The 22,474-nt window shown below is 37.9% G+C and overlaps 1 protein-coding gene across 2 annotated transcripts in view; it reads right to left on the bottom strand.

Annotated features, from left to right (window-relative positions):
- Window positions 1-22,474, bottom strand: part of stk32a (serine/threonine kinase 32A) — a 173,839-nt gene that overhangs the window by 48,514 nt on the left and 102,851 nt on the right. For both annotated transcript variants that reach the window (XM_061962524.1, XM_061962523.1), the window contains exons 6-9: window positions 6,872-6,909; window positions 3,411-3,500; window positions 3,213-3,316; window positions 71-187 (exon numbers count right to left, since the gene is read on the bottom strand). In XM_061962524.1, the coding sequence (XP_061818508.1) occupies window positions 71-187; window positions 3,213-3,316; window positions 3,411-3,500; window positions 6,872-6,909 (349 nt within the window). The remainder of the gene's footprint in view (window positions 1-70; window positions 188-3,212; window positions 3,317-3,410; window positions 3,501-6,871; window positions 6,910-22,474) is intronic.

Raw genomic sequence — 22,474 nt, 5'->3', positions numbered from 1 at the left:
GCAGACAGAAGATGCAACAACGCCATCACGGGTGTAGAATGAAGAGGAGTCATGTTGAGTCTGGTCGTACCTTTCTAAGAAGTGATTTCATCTCTGTGGACCAGGCTGCTGGGAAGCTGAGGTGGACCTTATGGAAGGTGTGAAGGATCTCATTGGCTGGTGTGCTGGACCTCATCACGTACGGCCTCTGTAACCCACCGAGGAGACGAGAGTGTATCTTAGTTCAACTGTCCACAGGAGTTTCTTTGACAAAGTAGTCTTAAAAGCAATCAGGAACTTGTTCTAGTCCTCCTCTTCTACCGCTTCTGGTTCTGTTCATTTTCTGCCCCCAATAAGGAAAAATGACACAAGAAGAGGGATCATTTTGAGATAGATTTTGTGCCCAGTTTCTTCAGTTGATGTATTGGAATCCTTGCTTTTGTGATCATGTGTTTGATTCGCCACTTTTCTTAAAAATTCTAATGTTAAGTGAATGATAAGCATTGCAACTGAGATTATATGCATTAACATTTTCATTAGTAATGACCAGGTGGGGTGATATTTGCCTTTTTTTAACTGATTGGCAAATGAGTCGCTGAGCCCAGCCGATACTTACTGCAGCTGTGTGCCAGTGGCTAAAGACTGTACTCATGTGTGTCAAGCCTTGGTCCTTGGGTTTTGTTTTTCCGGAAGGCAACGGAAAGTTGGCTCCGGCGAGACGGGAATGTAAGTACATGATTTAATATTAACTCTAAAAAAAAAAGGGAACAAACAAAAGGCGCTCACAGTGGAGGTACAAAACTTGGCTATAAACACAAAACTTGCACAAAGGCAGAAACTATGAACAACAAAAAACACTAACTGTGGCATTAATAAACAAAAACTTACTTGGCATGGACTAAAAGAGCAGCATGAACGATGGACATGAAACCAAGTGTCAGGAATGTGCAGAGCATAAATGTGGATGTCGCCAGAAAGACAAACTGAAAACAATGAACTTAAATACTATAGACATGATTAGTGAAAACAGGTGCGTGACTCAAAACGAGAAACAGGTGCGTGACGTGACAGGTGAAAACTAATGGTTGCTATGGTGACAAAACAAACAAAAGTGCACAAAAAGTCCAAAAACAAAACCGAACATGACTAAAACAAAACATGATCACACAGACATGACAATGTGAAAGATTCCTTCAAAGTAAATTGAACGGTCAGGGAGACACGGTTACATTTCTTAATTCAGTGTTACACACATGCAGGACGGTGCATGTCTTGCCAAAACACCGGCTCAAATTTGAGAGCAAGTTGCAACGTACGCGTCGTCCATACACAGGGCGAAGCCGCTCATAAGATACTAATCCTCACCACCATGGCGGGAGATAAGCAAAATTTCTTCCACGTAGCATTATCACTGGAAGACTAGAGGAAAAGGAATGGCTAAGCACACGCACGCACGCACGCACGCACGCACGCACGCACGCACGCACGCACGCACGCACGCACGCACGCACGCACGCACGCACGCACGCACGCACGCACGCACGCACGCACGCACGCACGCACGCACGCACGCACGCACGCACGCACGCACGCACGCACGCACACACACACACACACACACACACACACACACACACACACACACACACACACACACACACACACACACCTAGCAGGACGACGCAAGAAGCTAACCACTAAAGCTTCAATGTTAAGTAGGGGTGATCGATTCGGATGTTGAGAATATCGATACCTTGTAATGTACCAGTATAAAACTGATACTGAAGTGATTAGTTGTTTTTTTTAATTATTATTACAAAATAATTGTTTTTGTTCGTTTTTGTTATTGTTTACAAACTCAGCGAGTAAGTCTCTGGATACAGGATGGTTTGAAGGGAAAAATTCCCGGTTTTCCCGAAATTCCAGGAATTCCTTAATACCATTTCTCAATTAAAAATGTTACTATTTCAACATTTCTCTACCGATTTGAAGAATTCCAACACTAACCCTTTCAACTTATTCAGATCATTTCAGTTTTTACCATTTTAAAAAAAAAATCCCGCTTTTCCCGAAATCCCCAAATTGTTTTGAAATTCCCATTGAAATAGATTATTATTATTATTCAAAGTTCCACAACTCCCACATTTTCCATCTGATTCAAACGGTTCCAACTTCAAAATATTCAGCCTGTTTGGGAATTGTGTGCTCCACTTCAACAATTATTTAAAAATTCCAGGATTTCAGTTCAACGTCAGCATTTGGAGCATTCACACACAATTCCTTCAGGAATTGCCTCATCTAAGTATTGATGTGTTTACTTTTACTTTGTGTATTTTGTATGAGATTTCCAGTTCATTTTTCTAATCTATTATTACACCCACAATTTGGTTTGTTTTACTCATTTAATATCCGTCTTTTTATATTTGTGTTTGACTTTCTCTTCTGCTGCTACTGAATTGCATTATTTTAGTTTTACTGAGAATCAAAGATATTATGTTTTTGTCATCTCTTTAATTTGTTCATTTCTTCTGTTATTATTTGTATTAGCTTTTGTGTGTTCTCTCCTGAAGAAAAGGCAGACGTCGTGTCGTGTGTTTACCTCGCACAAGACGCCGTAATCAGTCCAGTGTTGTTGGCGAACCTTCACTTCCCTTACTTGTCTTCTTTCCGGGTTGAGAGCAATGAAAAAGCTTTCCACAATTGTCGCGGGTGGACCATGTTGCACAACAGGGCATTTTTACACTTCGAAAACCGAACGAGGAATCATTAGCTCAAAGTTGGTAGTCGTCATGGCGCCCTGTAGTCACGTGCCTTGTGACCAATCACGGAGGAGATCGGCTGAAACCGAGTTGGCCATACTCTCTTTATACAGGACTCTGGGTGGCAGTAATATATCTTAATGGGATATATGAAGATTGAGTGGCAAGATTATGCATCGTCTTTATTTCCATGACATTTGAGTTCAAGTCCTCCAGATGAGTCCGAGGAAAAAGAAATAAAACCCCCATTTGAGGGAATCAATTACAATTACACGCCTCTCAAAACAACCGTGGATATATTTCCATATGCTCCCGAAGCCATCCGTCTCGCGGCGTGACTAAAATGTTCAAGCGTCTTCACCACTAAGGTCAGTCTAAATGCAAAATTCAATTTCAGCTTTATTATTGCTTTCTGTTTTTATGGAGACCGGAGACGACAGGTCTGGTTCGCTCAACTTGATGCTTGTTTCTTACCTGCCCTCGGAGCAGCTCGTAAGCCGTGATGCCCAATGACCACCAGTCCACTGAGAAGGTGTAGCCGGGGTGGGAGCCTTCGAATGTCTGAAAGAGCTCAGGAGCTGCCATGGTACGAACGACCAAACATGGAATATTAAGTATTCGTGCACTACTTTGCATTTTGGGGGCATTCAAGAGCAACACTTGTTTTCTCACCCATGTATGGCTTGGTCCCTGCAATGGATGTCGCCTTTAGGTCGTCCTTCACAATGGCTGCAATGTTGAAGTCTGTTAGGTGGACGTGACCTGTTGAAAAAGGTTTACATAATATCAATCGAAAAGCTGTTTTGGCATGAATTTAAAACTGAATATTGTCATGACCTGTTTTATAAGGTCATGCCTTGTTTTGGTTTTGTGGTGTGTTTTGCCTGTGTTAGACTTAGACTTAGACAAACTTTAATGATCCACAAGGGAAATTGTTCAACACAGTAGCTCAGTTACAATGATGGAAAGTGTAAGGATGGAAAGGACAATGCAGGTGTTGGGTGTTTTGTTCCTGTTGAGCGCTCTTATTCTGTTATATTGCAGTAACTTTACCACTGCTTCTGCACACTGTGCTCACCACCTGCTTGTGATTAGTGATTAGTATTCTCATCTGCTGCCAAACTTAAACAGAGGGCTTTATAAGCCAGCCTCACCGCTCAGTCGAGGCCGGGTCATAGTTTTTTTTTGTTACTGGTGTTTGTGCTTCGCGACTACAGATGTAAGCTCTCTTTAGGCTTAGCTTTTGCTGCTTCTTGTGCACTTCCCTGTCGCAATAGTTTTTGTTTTCCTGTTTATTAAATACACTTTTACCTGCACACTTACTCATGTCTCCTGTCTCCACATCTTGGGGTCTCAACTACCTCGATGATGTCAGTGCGTAACAGAATATGACACGACCAGCCATTCTTTTTCAAGACATGTTTTGTTCCCTTTGTTTTGTCTGGTATTGTTCCCCAATATTTTAGTCTATCCAATCATTGAATCTCGTGTCCATGAGTCGGTTGTATCTCTTTTAGGACATTTTTTGTGTTGTGGCTGCATCCCTCCAGATCAAATGGTGTATGTAAATTCTAACGTGAAATTTAAGGTGTTAAATGTGTTACATAGATTAAGTGTGAAATGCAAGGTTGTACATGACCATTGTGTATTCTTGTAGTATTCCTACGCTTATAAAACAGTGTGGCTAATTGATGGATTTTTCTTCGCCAACGACCATAATGTTTTGTATTTAACAAATAGTTTTCATAAAACACCCACAGAGACACTGAAAAGTTGTGTTATTGTTTATCTTTTGGACGAGTTGGTTCACTGCAATCACTACACTCACTACAGTATTTCCTTCTGTTTAATGCTTTGAACCAGAAGTAAAAGTGCCGTTTTGTCTACATGTTGTCCATAACGTTCTACTCGTATATTTTTTCTCATTCATCGCTTCAAGTTTTACAATATAACTTAAACTAATCATACTTACAACTTATACTAAACCGCCACATGTATGGTTTCTGCATTCATAACTCCAAGTTTTACAACAGAACTAAAACAATTCATACTTACCGGTACTAAACAGTCACGTGTTTGATAGTAATGTTTTAATGCATATTGGTATTTGCTATCATAATGTAATCAAGCCAGCTTCGTTAACATTTGCTAATATGCTAACATGTGTTAGTATTATTACCTTACAATGGCATTATTTTTATATTGTTCCAAAACGTCAGAGTGGATTTATTAAGTCTGTTTGCTGATTGGAGTGCTTGTTTCCGCAGCTAGTGGATCCATAACAATGACGTCTGTTTTGTTTGATCAGCCGTTTTACTGGCATGTTACAGGCGCCGTTCAGAAAAAATTAAGGTATGTAGATAAACATTTAGAAAATCTTTGTGTAAATAACTCATTTCATAACGTATATCTGCAGCTTTTAGTCCTGTGCGGCTAATATATGTAAAAACATTTTTTCTTCAAAAATGTTGTTGTTGCGGCTTATATACCAGTGCGTTCTATAGTCCGAAATATGGTATTTACCACTGAAGTTGCTCAACAATACTGTCCGGTCAGCAAAAATGTAATAAAAAAGACATACCATTTTAACCCAATATTGACAACTCAAATATTGTTCAAAAACAAACCGGCGCAGTCTGAAGAGACAGTCAGACAGCGGTTCGAAGACGGTCTGTAAAACATGATCTATGTAAAATTTTGATCACAAATTACATGTTATGTAGTTATGTAGACCACAAGTAAGTATTTTGAATGTAGAAAAAGAAAAACATATGTAAGTATGACACCTTTAAAACATGTTATCACCTCTTCATGGATCCGTTAAATTTACCTCAAGTTTCATATTAATTTGTGTCTAGTTATTATTCGACAATTGAGGAGAGACTGGCTTTGTCAATTTTTTGACAGACGGACTGACGCAGCAAATAAAAGAAAAACAGAACTAAAACAATTCATACTTACTGGTACTAAACCGTCACATGTTTGATAGTAATATTTTAATGCATATTGGTATTTGCTATCATAATGTAATCAAGCCAGCTTTGTTAACATTTGCTAATATGCTAACATGTGTTAGTATTATTACCTTACAATGGCATTATTTTTATATTGTTCCAAAACGTCAGAGTGGATTTATTAAGTCTGTTTGCTGATTGGAGTGCTAGCTTCCGCAGCTAGTGGATCCATAACAATGAAGTCTGTTTTGTTTGATCAGCCGTTTTACTGGCATGTTACAGGCGCCGTTCGGAAAAAATTAAGGTATGTAGATAAACATGGATCCGTTAAATTTACCTCAAGTTTCTTATTAATTTGTGTCTATTTATTATTCGACAATTGAGGAGAGACTGGCTTTGTCAATTTTTTTGACAGACGGACTGACGCAGCAAATAAAAGCGAGCTCCATTAATAATGTTCATATTTAATGGTGCTAACTCTCATCTTCTCCCCTCTTTTGTCTTTTTCCCCCTTTGCTGGATTTGGAATGTGCATTTTTTTTTCCACACCATCACCACAGAAGACCCTTTATGGCTGGACAATGGTTTAACAGATTATCTCATCTAGTTGACCAGGATTATAACTGTTGACGTTTCATCCTCTGTGTGCAGTATTTATTGTTCTATATTTATATTATCTCTCTCTCATTGCAACTGCCTACTATTAGTAATAAGAACAATATATCACGTATTGTACTGATTATTTCAATAACGGCTCCACTATGGATTTATGCAGGTCATTTGACTACACAGGAACTTTAAAGACATCGTATCATGTAAAAACACTCAAACTGTCATTAACAAAGCTGGTGTAATCATGTCCCAGATAATCGCCTCAGCTTTTATTTGATATCTCTATGGACATTTAAACAAACACCGCTATTACATTAGCTTTTATTCATCTTAGCGTCTTTTTTTGCTAAGCTCTGGTAACAGTGGGACATTAATTTTGGTTTTAGGTGGTATTGTTCAGCTTTTTGGTGCGTTTTTGCTTTTTAAGACCCGAAGTAAATGCTATGCAACCTTTTGTGCTAAATCCCACTAATTTGACAGTTACTAATGATGGAATTGCAGCATTCAGACAATCAATGCTATTTAATAGGCATGAATGACCAATCAAGCTTTAAAAAAGGAGCTTACCATGTTCATCCAGTAGTATGTTGTCAGGCTTGATGTCTCTGCAGGGAGAATGACAGAACACAGAGAATAGAGATCAGATTATCTTTTTTTTTTTTTTTTTTTTACTGCGTCATGGGATATACAATAAAAATAAAAGGACATTTGCATACAATTTTTATTCCAAATATCTAAATGCATAAAATTCAACATTATTGTTGAGGACATGCAGAGGCAGTACTCGCAAAATCCACCACAATCACAAAGTAAAAATGATACAAAGTTGCTACTGGTGTTTATATTAGCATAAATGATGACGTTGAGGTGCTATTCTTAACCCCTAATGACAGGACATTCATGTGAATGTAAAGTTCATTTTAATAAGAGCCATCTCTTTGTGCTTCCTCTCATTACAGTCAGCTACGCTGCAGGAAGCTAGTGGTATTTCGCATATCAAAGGCCACGCTGACCTGGGTTTTGTGCATGGGGCTGCACCGCCATATCAAGGGGTCTCGGTGCTCAGGTGGGAGGGGTAAGAAAGGTCGGCCATGTAAACCCTAATTAGCTGACATTTGCCTCAGAGGCTGGCAGGAGGGAAGAGACAGAAATGTGTGTGACTCAAGACTTAAATGTGTAAAGAAACAAACCTTCCTTCATTGTTGAATCACTGGGATGTCATTAAGTAGTCATCCATATTTATCTTGGTATGATACTCAATGGGCTAAAATAAAGGTTTGTGTCAAGGTGGAGCATGATTGCTGGCGACGTGACCCCAAGATGCAGAGATTGTAGGCAAAGTGCAGTCTTTTAAAGGCCTACTGAAATGCGATTTTCTTATTTAAACAGGGATAGCAGGTCCATTCTTATTGTCATACTTGATCATTTCGCGATATTGCCATATTTTTGCTGAAAGGATTTAGTAGAGAACATCGACGATAAAGTTCGCAACTTTTGGTCGCTGATAAAAAAAGCCTTGCCTGTACCGGAAGTAGCAGACGAGTAGCGTGACGTCACAGGTTGTGGAGCTCCTCACATCTGCACATTGTTCACAATCATGGCCACCAGCAGCGAGAGCGATTCGGACCGAGAAAGCGACGATTTCCCCATTAATTTGAGCAAGGATGAAAGATTCGTGGATGAGGAAAGTGAGAGTGAAGGACTAGAGGACAGTGGGAGCGATTCAGATAGGGAAGATGCTGTGAGAGGCGGGTGGGACCTGATATTCAGCTGGGAATGACTAAAACAGTAAATAAACACAAGACATATATATACTCTATTAGCCACAACACAACCAGGCTTATATTTAATATGCCACAAATTAATACGGCATAACAAACACCTCCCCCCTCCATCCATATAACCCACCAATACAACTCAAACACCTGCACAACACACTCAATCCCACAGCCCAAAGTACCGTTCACCTCCCCAAAGTTCATACAGCACATATATTTCCCCAAAGTCCCCAAAGTTACGTACGTGACATGCACATAGCGGCACGCACGTACGGGCTAGCGATCAATTGTTTGGAAGCCGCAGCTGCATGCGTACTCACGGTACCGTGTCTGCGTATCCAACTCAAAGTCCTCCTGGTAAGAGTCTCTGTTGTCCCAGTTCTCCACAGGCCAATGGTAAAGCTTGACTGTCATCTTCCGGGAATGTAAACAATGAAACACCGGCTGTGTTTGTGTTGCTGCAGCCGCCCGCAATACACCGCTTCCCACCTACAGCTTTCTTCTTTGCTGCCTTCATTGTTCGTTGAACAAATTGCAAAAGATTCACCAACACAGATGTCCAGAATACTGTGGAATTTTGCGATGAAAACAGACGACTTAATAGCTGGCCACCATGCTGTCCCAAAATGTCCGCTACAATCCGTGATGTCACGCGCAGACGTCATCATACCGAGACGTTTTCAGCAGGATATTTCGCGCAAAATTTAAAATTGCACTTTAGTAAGCTAAACCGGCCGTATTGGCATGTGTTGCAATGTTAAGATTTCATCATTGATATATAAACTATCAGACTGCGTGGTCGGTAGTAGTGGGTTTCAGTAGGCCTTTAATTGGGAAAAAAAAAATCCAAAGGCACACTGTAAACATGAGTCAACAAACCAGTGTCGCCTTCCATCCTTGGGACACTGTGTCAGGACATATTGATTAGGGACAACCTAATACATAATCAAGAGCAGGTGAGGCGAAGCAGCGCTCAAACCACAGGTAAAGTGGCTGAGAAAAAATGCACACAGGAAGTGGAACGATAAGTAAGAGCGCTGGAAAGACAACATGAAACATAAATACAACCTGCCATGAATGATCACGACAGTTTGCGTGTATTAAAACACGAGCAAACATGACAGCGCACACAAAGCTGCTCTACTAAGCTCGTCCACATAGGAGTGTGTCTTTTAAAGGGAAACTGCACTTTTTGGGGGGAATCGTTCACAAAGACATGACGATGGATGTTTTTAAAACAAATGCATTTTAACTTGTAAATAAACGTAAATAAAAGTCCGCTTACAGTGGGACCAGTAGGCACATACAATCATTTAGGACTTGCAATGCAATTTATCTAGCTTGAAACTGTTGTGCATCTTTATTTTCATACTTGCCAACCTGGAGACCTCCGAATTCGGGAGATTGGGGGGTGGGGGGTGGGCGGGGCTGGGGGGCGGGGTTAAGGGGGAGGAGTATATTTATAGCTAGAATTCACTGAAATTAAAGTATTTCTTATATTTATATATATAAATATATATATATATATATATATATATATATATATATATATATATATATATATATATATATATATATATATATAAATATACATACATATATATATATATATATATATATATATATATATATATATATATATATATATATATATATATATATATATATATATATATATATATATATATATATAGTACAGTACACAGTAGTGAAAACACAGTTGTTCTACTAACTGTACTGTACTTGCTGCTTACTTAAAAAAAACAAAAACACTTACCTTTCACTATTTCAGTAGCCTTTGTTCTGCCATTTGAGTACTGGCGAGCGATCTCTGAATCCGGGAACATATCCTTCATGGATTTGTTGAAAATATCCGCAAATGAGAACGGAATGTTGCTTGCAAGGTGGCCCATAATACTGCGTTGCCGCCCCCTTGTGCTTCTCTGACCGTTCATTAGTGGCTATATCCATTCGGCCACCGTGTTATGGGTTATAGATAAACCTATGGATAACGGAGACATATATAATAGTCTCCTTTTCAGGTGAGAGGACGCTAAAGGCAGTGCCTTTAAGGCACGCTCCCAATATTGTTTGTCCGGCTGGACATTTTGGATATTACAACTTGTCGTAGTTTTGAAGCAATGCATGATGGGAATCCGGTTGTTGTGTGTCAGTGTATTAACATGCCGGCTGGAATAAACACACGCTGAGAAATAGTTCCGTGCCTGCTTACTTTATGGGTTATAGATAAACCTATGGATAACGGAGACATATATAATAGTCTCCTTTTCAGGTGAGAGACGACGCTAAAGGCAGTGCCTTAAAGGCACTCCCCCAATAAAGTTGTCCGGCTGGAAATCGGTAGATTTTCGGGAGAATAGTTGTCCCGGGAGATTTTCAGGAGAGGCACTGAAATTCGGGAGTCTCCCGGGAAATTCGGGAGGGTTGGCAAGTATGTTTATTTTGCACGTTTGAAATGTCCGTACAAATTGGCCGCGGTCAGAAGGAGGCGATCAGTGCAATGTGACGATGGAGAGAGAGAGAATCTTCTGTGCTCGTGTCGGCATCATATTTCTGTCAGATACATAATATTACACATCTGATCAGCAATAACAACTGATGAACAACCTAAGGTCTGATTTGGAGACTGCGGACATCATGTTTTTTTTTTTTATGGGGTTTCTTTTTTCATATAGGAGATATTATATTTCATATAGGAGGTATTATTAACATATCTCCTAATTGAAAAAAACTTCTTGCAAAATGCATTTTCTTGCATCTGGATCATTAACATATCTCTTGGTTGTAGATGCACTCCAGGAAAGGTTCTAAAATGGCCAGAAAAAGTGATACATATTACATTTGTGTGCTGGGTGTATACTGTATGTGCCACGTAGTAGAAGCAAAAACCCTATTCTAATAGGGCGGTCTGCACCACTTTTGCACTTGTTCCCAATTGTGCACGCAGTCTTAGTAGTTTACACGCAACACACCCACTAATAGAACACAACATTTTATACTTTGCATTTTTTTATTTGGATCGTAGTAGATTAGACCTAATACCGTTTATATGCATCGGTTAGCTGAGAAGCAGGTGATAATTGGAATTGAAAAATGTGTTTACAGTAACAACTTCATTTTTTAAAGTTAAATGATGATTTTGGAGTGCATGAGAAAGAGGAAAGGAAAACGTAGCATTAAATGGCCAATTGATCATCTATCAAAAAGTATATTGCTCAACACAGCAGCAACCAATGTTGTAATATCAGTAAGGAGGAAATTGCTGATCCAGCAGTTTGCACAGCTGGAAGTTTATTGTGAATAGCAAGTGCACTGTAAACCCTCTGTACTTTTATCTTGATCTGCGCCAACATCAGACAAATACGACCAAAATAAAACAGTAGTAATAGAGAAGAAAAGACATCATGCCTATTTTGAGCAAAGTAAGACGAAGTGCACAATTGGCTTGGTGCAAGCTGATCCAAGCGCCTTTTCTCTCCAGTTGACTGCTTGGACAAGCTATTAGCAGGATCTAATGGCCTCATTACAGCTTGCTATCAGACGCAAGAGGGGTAACTGAAACCTGTACCTGGTCATAAGATCCTGAGCTGATACCGGAGCTGGGTGAGCACACCTGACCTGAGGGCCAGGGCTAGGACTTGTGCACAAAAAAACTCGGTGCTATTATCACTAAGAAAAAATGACATGTGTTATATCTTTACAAAAAAGTAATTACTTGAAAATTTTGATAAATGTCAAAAAAGCTGGCATGATGATTTTGGTTTGTGTAGTTATTTCTTAATGTGTTTCATGCTGATTAAAGTACAACTTTATTTTCTTAAGATTGCGACTGGTATCCTCCTATTACAACATGCATTTCTTGTAATATTTTACATAGACATTGTTTTCCTATAATACTATACATTTTCAGAAGAATACATTTGTGATTATTGAGGAATAAATCTGACAAATAAAGTTGGAATATTATGAGAATGTAGTTGTATTGTTAACTGAAAAACTAATTCTAATATAATAACTAATGTATTATCTTCTTTTGTGTCATATTAGAAAAATGTTCTTCTTATATTACAACTTTATTTTTGTAAAATTTACAAATTTTCCTGTAAAATTACAAATTTATATTAGACTTTTTATCAGAAATCACACTTTAGTCCTCCAATTCTACAACTTTTTTTCTTTTAAGTATTCATTTTCCTTTTTTAGTGTGGGCTTAACATTTCTTTGTATTATTTAATGTAACAAGAGGGATGTTCCGATAAACCTTTTTCACTTCCGATACGCAGAGGTGGGTAGAGTAGCCAGAAATTGTACTCAAGTAAGAGTACTGTTACTTTAGAGATTTATTACTCAAGTAAAAGTAAGGAGTAGTCACCCAAATATTTACTTGAGTAAAAGTAAAAAGTATGTTGTGAAAAAACTACTCAAGTACTGAGTAACTGATGAGTAACATACACACTCATATCATATAATATATATATATATATATATATATATATATATATATATATATATATATATATATATATATATATATATATATATACACATATATATATACATACATTGATATATACAGTATATAATTTATATTTATTTATTTTGCTGTTTTTGTTTACATGTTAAAGGTGTTTTAATGAATATACATGCATGTTTAACATATAGATTCCTTTCTTTCAGGAAGTCTAGAATATAAGTTGGTGTATTACCTGATTCTGATGACTTGCATTGATTGTAATCAGACAGTAGTGATGATAACGTCCACGTTTTCAAATGGAGGAGAAGAAAAGTTCCTCCTTTCTGTCTAATACCACATGAAAGTGCTGGGTTTTTGGCATCTTATTTGTCCAGCTTCCATATTTGTTTTTATACACTTTACAAGAAATATATTGGCGGCAAACTCCGTAGCTTGCTAGCTTGTTTGCGCTGGCTTTCGGAGACTCTTGTTTTGAAAGTGCAGGCGCGATGGAGCGGCACTTTTATTGTGAAGACAGGAACGTCCTCATGTGCGTTCAGTCTTTAGGCTTTTGACGGGATGTACGGTTGAAATAAAAAAGTATCTTTTTTCCATCACACTTTTGATTGATTGATTGAAACTTTTATTAGTAGATTGCACAGTACAGTACATATTCCGTACAATTGACCACTAAATGGTAACACCCTAATAAGTTTTTCAACTTGTTTAAGTCAGGTCATGTGACCACCTGGCTCTGTTTGATTGGTCCAACGTCACCAGTGACTGCATCTGATTGGTGGAACGAAGTGAAACGTCACCAGTAAGGCAGGCACTTTGAAGGTCTGTCTGACAGACCAAAACAAACAAAGCGTGCATTAACAGATCGATAAAAATTAGTAGCGAGTAGCGAGCTGAATGTAGATAAAAGTAGCGGAGTAAAAGTAGTGTTCCTTCTCTATAAATATACTTAAGTAAAAGTAAAAGTATGTTGCATTAAAACTACTCTTAGAAGTACAATTTATCCCAAAAGTTACTCAAGTAGATGTAACGGAGTAAATGTAGCGCGTTACTACCCACCTCTGCCGATACAATACTGATATTGGCGCCTTGAGATACCAATATTGATCAAATACGATATCAGCAAGGATTAATTTGTAGTGCGGAATGTTAGAAAAGGTCTGATCAAGTGAAATCAGTCAGAAAACGATGGTAAGGCATAAAAAACTCTGTCTGGAACGCTGTCTGTAAATTTTAGTGTAGTGGTAATAGTTGTTTGGCAACACCTAGTAGCTACAATAATTCATGGAATTAAGCTCATAATGCAATAAATTGAATGATGTGGACACATTTGTTACTGGGTTTGTTACTTTCTAATTTGCTTTGGCCTTGGAGACTTTGTATATGTAAGAAATATGCAACTACAATCGTTTATATTGATGATTGTTGTGTTTTAGACTGCAATATTGTTCAAATAAGGACGCTTATTACATTTGTCGAGCTTGTGTGCTTAGCTGTTGGGTAGCTGCTAGCTTCTAGTAGCCTATATCCCATAAAGGTACCTCTTGTAAATGACTTCACAAAAATGCAAGACATTGTGTGCTTATTTTGGAGGACATTTAGATGTTAATTTTGCACAAGTAAACATGCTGCACAACTGCTTGTATCGGAGCGATTATGTCTGGAAGTTCAGATACAAGCCAATTTTGTCAGGTCGGGGTCGCATGGTTTCGCGGTAATCGTTTCTCCAAGATGCAGAAGGACGTCCGGTAGCAACGTGCAGATAGGAATGATGATTTAATCTAATAAACATGGACAAAAACAGGAAAAATTAAACGTGCCGATGGCAAGGGAAGCTACAGCTAAGCTTAGCAATTGACTAGTAAACCAAAAAGAGCAAGGAGCAAGTAGTACAACCATACTTGCCAACCCTCCCGGATTTTCCGGGAGACTCCCGAAATTCAGCACCTCTCCCGAAAACCCCCCGGGACAAATTATCTCCCGAAAATCTCCCGAAATTCAGGCGGACTCAGGTCCGCATGGACTTTCCCACAATATAAACGGTGTGCCTGCCCAATGACGTTATAACTGTAGAATGATCGAGGGCGAGTTCTTGGTTCCTTATGTGGGTTTATTGTTAGGCAGTTTCATTAACGTCCTCCCAGCGCGGTAACAACACACAACAACAGCAGTCACGTTTTGGTCTACCGTAAAGCAGTTCGTCTGCCGTAAACAGCAATGTTGTGACACTCTTAAACAGGACAATACTGCCATCTACTGCATTTGATGAAAGCACTTTTGTGCGTGCCACACAGCAATGCATCATCAGAGAGGGTGTTCAGCATGGTTCGAAAAATAGTGACAGAGAATAGAACAAGGATGGACAATTCAACCCTTAACTCAACAAGTATATGTGTATATAAATGAACACTGAAATTCAAGTATTTCGTTTATATATATATATATATATATATATATATATATATATATATATATATATATATATATATACAATAAAATAAATATATATTTATAGCTAGAATTCACTGAAAGTCAAGTATTTCTTATATATATATATATATATATATATAAAGTCAAGTATTTCTTTATATATATATATATATATATATATATATATATATATATATATATATATATATATATAAGAAATACTTGACTTTATATATATATATATATATATATATATATATATATATATATATATATATATATATATATATATATATATATATATATATATGAAATACTTGACTTGGTGAATTTTAGCTGTAAATATACTCCTCCCCTCCTAGCCACGCCCCCAACCACGCCCCTCCACCACGCCCCTCCCGAAATCGGAGGTCTCAAGGTTGGCAAGTATGAGTACAACGTAACTGTCGCGTGTTGCGAATAAGACTGCCAGGCAGAGTGAATAAATAGCTCTCTGATTAGTGACTGGGAGCAGGTGAGCAGGTGAATGTCCCGACCACTGATCAGAGGCAGGTGACAAAAATCAGCAACCATGGCAACAAAGAAAACAAACAAGGGTGCTGAAACAGAACTAATCACCACTAAAAGAAATATCAAACTAAACAAAACATGATCCGAGCAATGGCTCATGACCAATATGATCTGTTTTTTGCTGGCATTGGACCGATATCAATTCCCAATCGGTACTCGTCTACTTAAAATACTGAAACTCTAACCCTAAGACTAGAACTGCTGCTTATTATTTTCCATGACCAAAACACATTAAATTGGTGTCACTGGTAGACTAAAGAGTTTTGAACAGGGCTGTGTCGAATGCAATAATAATGTATAACCTCGCAATTCAAGGAAGTCACACTCTCAAAACAAGCAATTTCTAACGACAATAAACATACACATTAGAAACGGACTTGCGAGAGTTCTGGCGAGCCATCAACCATCAATGAGGTTCAGAAAGCCTTTGAACGTCAACTGAAAGCCCAGAGCTCCAGTCTTGCGAACCGCGATGACGCCCTTTTTCTTCTTTCGGTTAAAGCAAAGCACCTCTGACAAGTGTGAGAGTAGCACAGGTGTACGAGAGTGTATTTTCTCTCACATTGGGAGATGTTCATTCCTTATTCATTATGGCACGATGAGTTAGGCTGCTGCTGGATGATGACAAGTTTGAAGACTTTAGAGTAAAAAATAAAAGTCCAAAAAGCACTTTTCAATTACAAATCATAAATAATTGACTCAGTCAGAGCTGCAAAGAAGGTCAGTCTGTCTCGCCCCTACTGCGGAAATTTGCTTTCTACAGACGAGACAGTTTGTTGGCAATTAGTGGGGTAGTAGTGACGTCGAGTGCACAAGGAGGCACACAACTGGAGCTTGCATTTTAATTTCTATTTACATGTGCTCTCAAATGGGCATTTTTTAAAATTTTGACCTGTGTAAAAATAAAAAATGAACTTTAGGACACCACCCAACCTGCCTTCATATTTGCAATGTGTTTTTATTTCTCTTTCACCAACCATTAATTCCACTGCATCCCATTTGTGCAGCTTGACGTGACAACCGACTGAGGTGAAATAAATTATTTCAAACTCAAGCCGAGCCTTACAAATCTTGAGCATGCAAAAACAAATACATGTGGACTTGTGTTCTTAAATATTAAAAAGGCTTCTTTTCTGCTATATTTTTTATGGCACCCCAATGTAGCTCAGCACGTCCTTGACTTCCTAAAATATATCTCAGGGTCTTCGACCTACGGTAAAATAACACGCATTTTTCAAATTGGGCCAAAAACACAAGAGTTTAATATTCAAAGAAAGTATGCAATTGCAGTGAAAAAATTCAAAGTGGGGAGCGGTGGAGTCTTACACATTTAAAATGTTGTAGGTAAACATAGATTGTGAGAACTGGAAGGCCGCCTTTGTTTATTCACAGTCTACAGTATTTCCCACACCCAATCTAACAACACGAAGACAGGACGTCATCAGAAAAGCCAGATAAATGAGTCCAAGCCCAAGCAGACCCAACCCTTTTTGCTGCCTAAACGGGCTGCAAAGGGATATTAAGTAATGTTTCCAACGTGCACTGCTGATACTCAGCGTAGGAGCATGTTAAACAAATTCTTAAAAATAATGTTGTAACACTTGTAATCTCTTATATGGTTTGAAGCCGAAAATGTACCCGTATTTTTCGGACTATAAGTTGCAGTTTTTTTCATAGTTTGGCCGGGCTCCAGTGCAACCTTTTATATGTTTTTTTTCCTTTTTTACTATGCATTTTCGGCAGGTGTGACTTATACTCCAGTGCGACCGAAAAATACGGTACAACAAGTGGACCAATACCTTAAAGGTCTCTTTAAAAAACACCTCCCAGTTATCCCTCTGTTCACGCCTGTCAGTCGTGAGTCGGGTAAGTAGGTAAGACCTTTCCCATTTGAACTGATACGGTACCAAATTATGGTACCTGGTAATCAATAACAAAACAATACTTAATGATACCTATTTTTACTTAACACTGAGCTGATAATAATAACGACACTGTCCAGTTGGTATAGCTTGTTTTCTGAGTCTCATTTGTAAGTATGCATTCATTTCGGTTTGTCTTAGCCAGGAAGTAGTCTTTTGGCATTAAAGGGGAACTGCAATTTTGGAGTTTTGCCTATCATTCACAATCATTAGGAATGATATTATATCTTCTTTTTAATTTTTATTTTAGGATTTTAAAGATGATTAAAAACAAACACTTGCAATATGTATCTAATGGGAGTCAACATTGTAGCCTTCAAAGCCCTCTAAAACAGTTTTAAAACAAAGTACACAGAACAAAAAATTATGATGAACATCTTGAACCCTTTTTAAAAATGCTGACATTTTAAATTTTTTTATTGAGACAAAGATTATTTATGTATTTAATAATTGTTTAATTACTATGGTATAATATATTTTTTAATTATTTATTTATTCACTGTTTCGTTACAGAGAACAAGGAAATAGGATAAAATTGCTATGGTATGAAAAGGGGTAGGATTAAATAAGCTCAGCTTCTTCCTACTCCTTTTCGGACGTGCTGTAATAAAACAACTGGAAATATGTGATGAATTACATTGCATCGTATGCATGTTCGGAATAAACTGAAACTGGACTGAACTGATTACAATTTTTTATACACACTGCAAGTATATATATCATATAGTAACATGCACGTTCATAATATGTAATATATACAATATTTACCGTATTTTGGTCATTTGAATCATTGTCAAAACTAATTCCTCGGCTCAGTTATTTCCGTTTCCTTAGCGACGCACTTCCGCACTTGGTAACAGACAACAAAGACGACTATTTTGGGGCAAATAAGGGATTCACAACCTTATCTATTCGGAATATACGGCGGATGAACTGCTGCTTCTAAAAGCAAACACGAAGAAGAGGATGAAACGTTGGAGCAGATGGAAGCCGAGAGAGTGAGGTCGGTGTCACTTTGACGCTGTAAACGTGGAACTTGGAGTCAAGCTATGCGGACATAAATGGAGTGTTTACCCAAAATAAACTGGAAACGTCCCCAAACGAACAACTGTCCATCGAGTGAGTCACTATAATATCGATGAAGATACACGCACGCAGCACGTCATGTGTGTTATTACGATATACGCTTTCGAGGTAGCTGTGTACAAACAAAACATGAAATGTGCGAGAGTACTTTTCAGATACTGTAATATGATTGTTCATGTTTTTCAGTCAGTTCAGACTGGTGTCTTATCACATTGTATTGTGCAGTAAAAACTCTAAAGGCGATTTGGGTGTTTACCTAGAAGCTGTCTTATCTCTCGCCATAGCTAGCTCACGGTTAATACTGTAGCACGCCGATGTGTTAGTATGCAATAAAAAAAGTTATTCAGTGTTCGCTCTTACAATAACAATATTGCTACAGCTTGGTTATTATACAGGTTGCAGAATGTAAATGAGGTATTGTTGGTGGTTTTTTAAAGCATTTTTAAAGTGATTTAGAGGCAGAATGGATTGCTCTCATTAGCTGCATTGCTAGCCAGTTAGAACGAGACGATGTTTACATGTGAGAATGCAAAAAAACCCCAACATTTGTCCTTTTGTCCCTCAAAAGGGTTGTGAATGATAGGCAAAATTCCAGAAAAGTGTAGTTCCCCTTTAAGTTGAATGTGCCAGTCTAGTCTTTTCTTGCAAGTATTGTACTGATTACACACCAGCTATTTGATTGTAACGTGCATCTTATTTGTAGTTTTGATTACCAAATTTGGAGGTGTTGAAATTGTTATGTAAAATCGATAACGCTAATCAGTAGCATGAATATGGCATGTCCATCGTAAATTAGCAATGAGCTACGGCATTTTGAAAAGCGGAGCTTTACTTTGGAGTGCTTTGACATGTTTGCTTTGTTGGCACGGGAAATTGCAACATTACCCAGAGGCAGTCCACTATGAATACAGTATGCTACGCTTGTTTTCCCGCCAAGTACTTGAGTGGGTGCCGAGTCTGCAACCAGACGAGACATAGCGTGGAATTAAAGTATCAAAATATGGTACGAAAATCGGTACTCGGTAGTACCGACGACATACAGTTGGTACCTATAGAAGTACCGAATTCGGTACCCATCACTAAAGCTAAGTAGTTTTACTTTGTTTAATTTCTATTTTATAGTGGTTACATATGTGCATACCAGTTAAGACAAAACATCCTTTGTACAGTTATGACAGGTTTTATTTATTATGTGTCGAATTTTGAGGACAAAAATGAATTTATTCCATTTTGGAATAAGGCTGTAACACAGGGGTGTCAAACTCATTTTAGATGGGGGGCCACATGGACAAAAATCTATTCCCAAATGGGCAGGGCTGGTAAAATCTCGGCACGATAACTTAAAAATAAAGACAACTTCAGATTGTTTTCTTTGTTTAAAAATAGAACAAGCAAATTCTGAAATTGTACAAATCATAATGTAGTTTTTTTTTTTAATTTTTTTTTTACAATTACCTGTTGAGGTTAATAGTGTATATACTTTATTTGTCTTTTTTTTTTTCTGAATAAATTATGTGATAATGTTCATCAGTCAACTCGTTGGTGTTAATTTTCAATCTATCAAGATAAAAAAATTATATCAAAATCAAATTACAGTATGTTATTTATGTAGTTTGATCATTTTCCTCGACTGATGTGATAACATCATGTGGATTATTTTGTACATGTGTAGCATCATCTACAAAGATACAAATAATTGCTATTGCGACATCCAGTGGACACATTTAGAACAGCTGTTTCTTTCATTCAAAAATTTCAGGTTAATTTTTATACTTGGCAAACTCATCCCGCGAGCCGGATAAAACTTTTTTGTTATGTTACAGTGTAACATAGCAAAATGTGGAAAAAGTGAAGCACTGTAAATACTTCCCGGATGCACTGTATGTAAGTGACAGGAAGAAAAGTTTGCTCAATGCTCGGGGAGAAGTTATTTGGTGACAAAGCAAAAAAAAAACATTGTCTCATATGACACTACTTTGTTCAAATTCTCATCATTTTGTTTTAGGAAGTGAAGGGAGCACCAGGATTTATTTTTAGTTCAGTCACACAAAAGAACCTGCTCCATTAGGACTTCCTATAATGACCATGGGCGACAGACATGCAGGTTTGTCCATTACGACGACTGCAGGAAACACCCAAATACTCACGAGGTAGAAGTGTTGTTGATTTCACAGACACCCACATATATAGACAGTATATATTTATAATGCTTTCCACTTGTTTGGAGGGATCAATCAGGTCCCTGGAGGTGCATGTCATCAAATTGTGACTCAGTCTCTCCCAATTCCAAGCCTTAAGAGAGCCTACTGTTGAAAACATCAACACGAGCTATAGCAACCTAGAAATAGGTTGAACAGTTCTTACTAACATGTCCCGACATGCAAAGGGCAATGTTTCCCTGGGTATCTTCCTTCACAAAGTCATATATTCCATGTATATTTCTGCTTATCAAATGATGCAGATTGGCAAAACAGATATACCAAAAATGATTATTTGATGATCTAATCCCATAACAAAGGCCCTGATATTTGTTGTTATGGCAGGTTTTATGGAGGGATGTTTCGATCAGGGCTTTATGCGCCTGATTCCGATTTTACACGAGTGATGTCGATATCGTCACATGTCTGAACTGTAAATGTTTTAATTTATTTATGGAGAATGGCGCTAAATGTTATTTACAGTGTAACAATATCATACTGTATTGTCTTTTTGTTTTTACATACAATTTGTTAAAGTTGAAAGTTAAAGTCCCAATGATTGTCACACACACACTAGGTGTGGTGAAATTATCCTCTGCATTTGACCCATCCCCTTGTTCACCCCCTGGGAGGTGAGGGGAGCAATGAGCAGCATCATTTGGTGATTTTTATTTTTAATTTTTTTAATTTAACAAGTATATTTAATATTTCGACCACTCTAACAATACACACCGATTGAACAGTAACACTGTGTTTGAATATAGGAACATAAAACACTGTACGTAAGCATCATTTGGTGATTTAACCCCCAATTCCAACCCTTGATGCTGAGTGCCAAGCAGGGAGGCAATAGGTCCCATTTTTTGTAATCTTTGGTATGACTCGGCCAGGGTTTGAACTCACAACCTCCCAGTCTCAGGGCGGCCATTTATTTAGTGAAATATCTAGTGATTTAGTGAAAATAAAAAGCTAGACTTCCAATAGCACTTTTTTTTGTGTTGTTTCAAGCTGACTTAGCGATTAGCATGCCTGCTTCTGGCTTGCTCTTACTCTCTGTGTAACATGTTTAGCAACATCCTCTTGTGATCATGTTACTTGATGATGATGCCTAAGATACTAAGAAATGCAGTTTATTTGTCGTAATGGAGGTGATTAGGGATGTAAGGATAAATGGTATTAATGATAACCGGGGTAAAACTCCTGACAGTTATTGTTATCGTTTTAAATTAAAATGAACCGTGACGATAACTGCACTTAGATAAACTAACAGACTTTCTGGCGCCAGCTCGCTAACTTAAATGCTAACATAAAAAAAGAGACATTAACATATATACCCATTAAGAAACGACATACCCCAATCTAAACTGAACAAAAATATAAACGCAACAATTTTGATTTTGCTCCCATTTTTCATGACTAAAACTTTTATACTATATACTCAAGAGACCTATTCCGCTCAAATATTGTTCATAAATCTGTCTAAACCTGTGTTAGTGAGCATTTCTTCCTTGCCGAGATAATCCCACTTTACAGATGTGGCATATCAAGATGCTGAATAAACAGCATGGTTATTGCACAGGTGTGCCTTAGACTACCCACAATAAAATGTGCAGTTTTATCACACGGCACAATGCCACAGATGTCGCAAGTTTTGAGGGAGCGTGCAGTCGGCATGCTGACTGCAGGAATGTCCA

The sequence above is a fragment of the Nerophis lumbriciformis genome, linkage group LG09, assembly GCF_033978685.3.
Source record: "Nerophis lumbriciformis linkage group LG09, RoL_Nlum_v2.1, whole genome shotgun sequence".
Lineage (NCBI taxonomy): Eukaryota > Metazoa > Chordata > Actinopteri > Syngnathiformes > Syngnathidae > Nerophis > Nerophis lumbriciformis.
The sequence above is the reverse complement of the archived record's forward strand: the minus strand, read 5'-3'. Positions and strand labels throughout refer to the sequence as shown.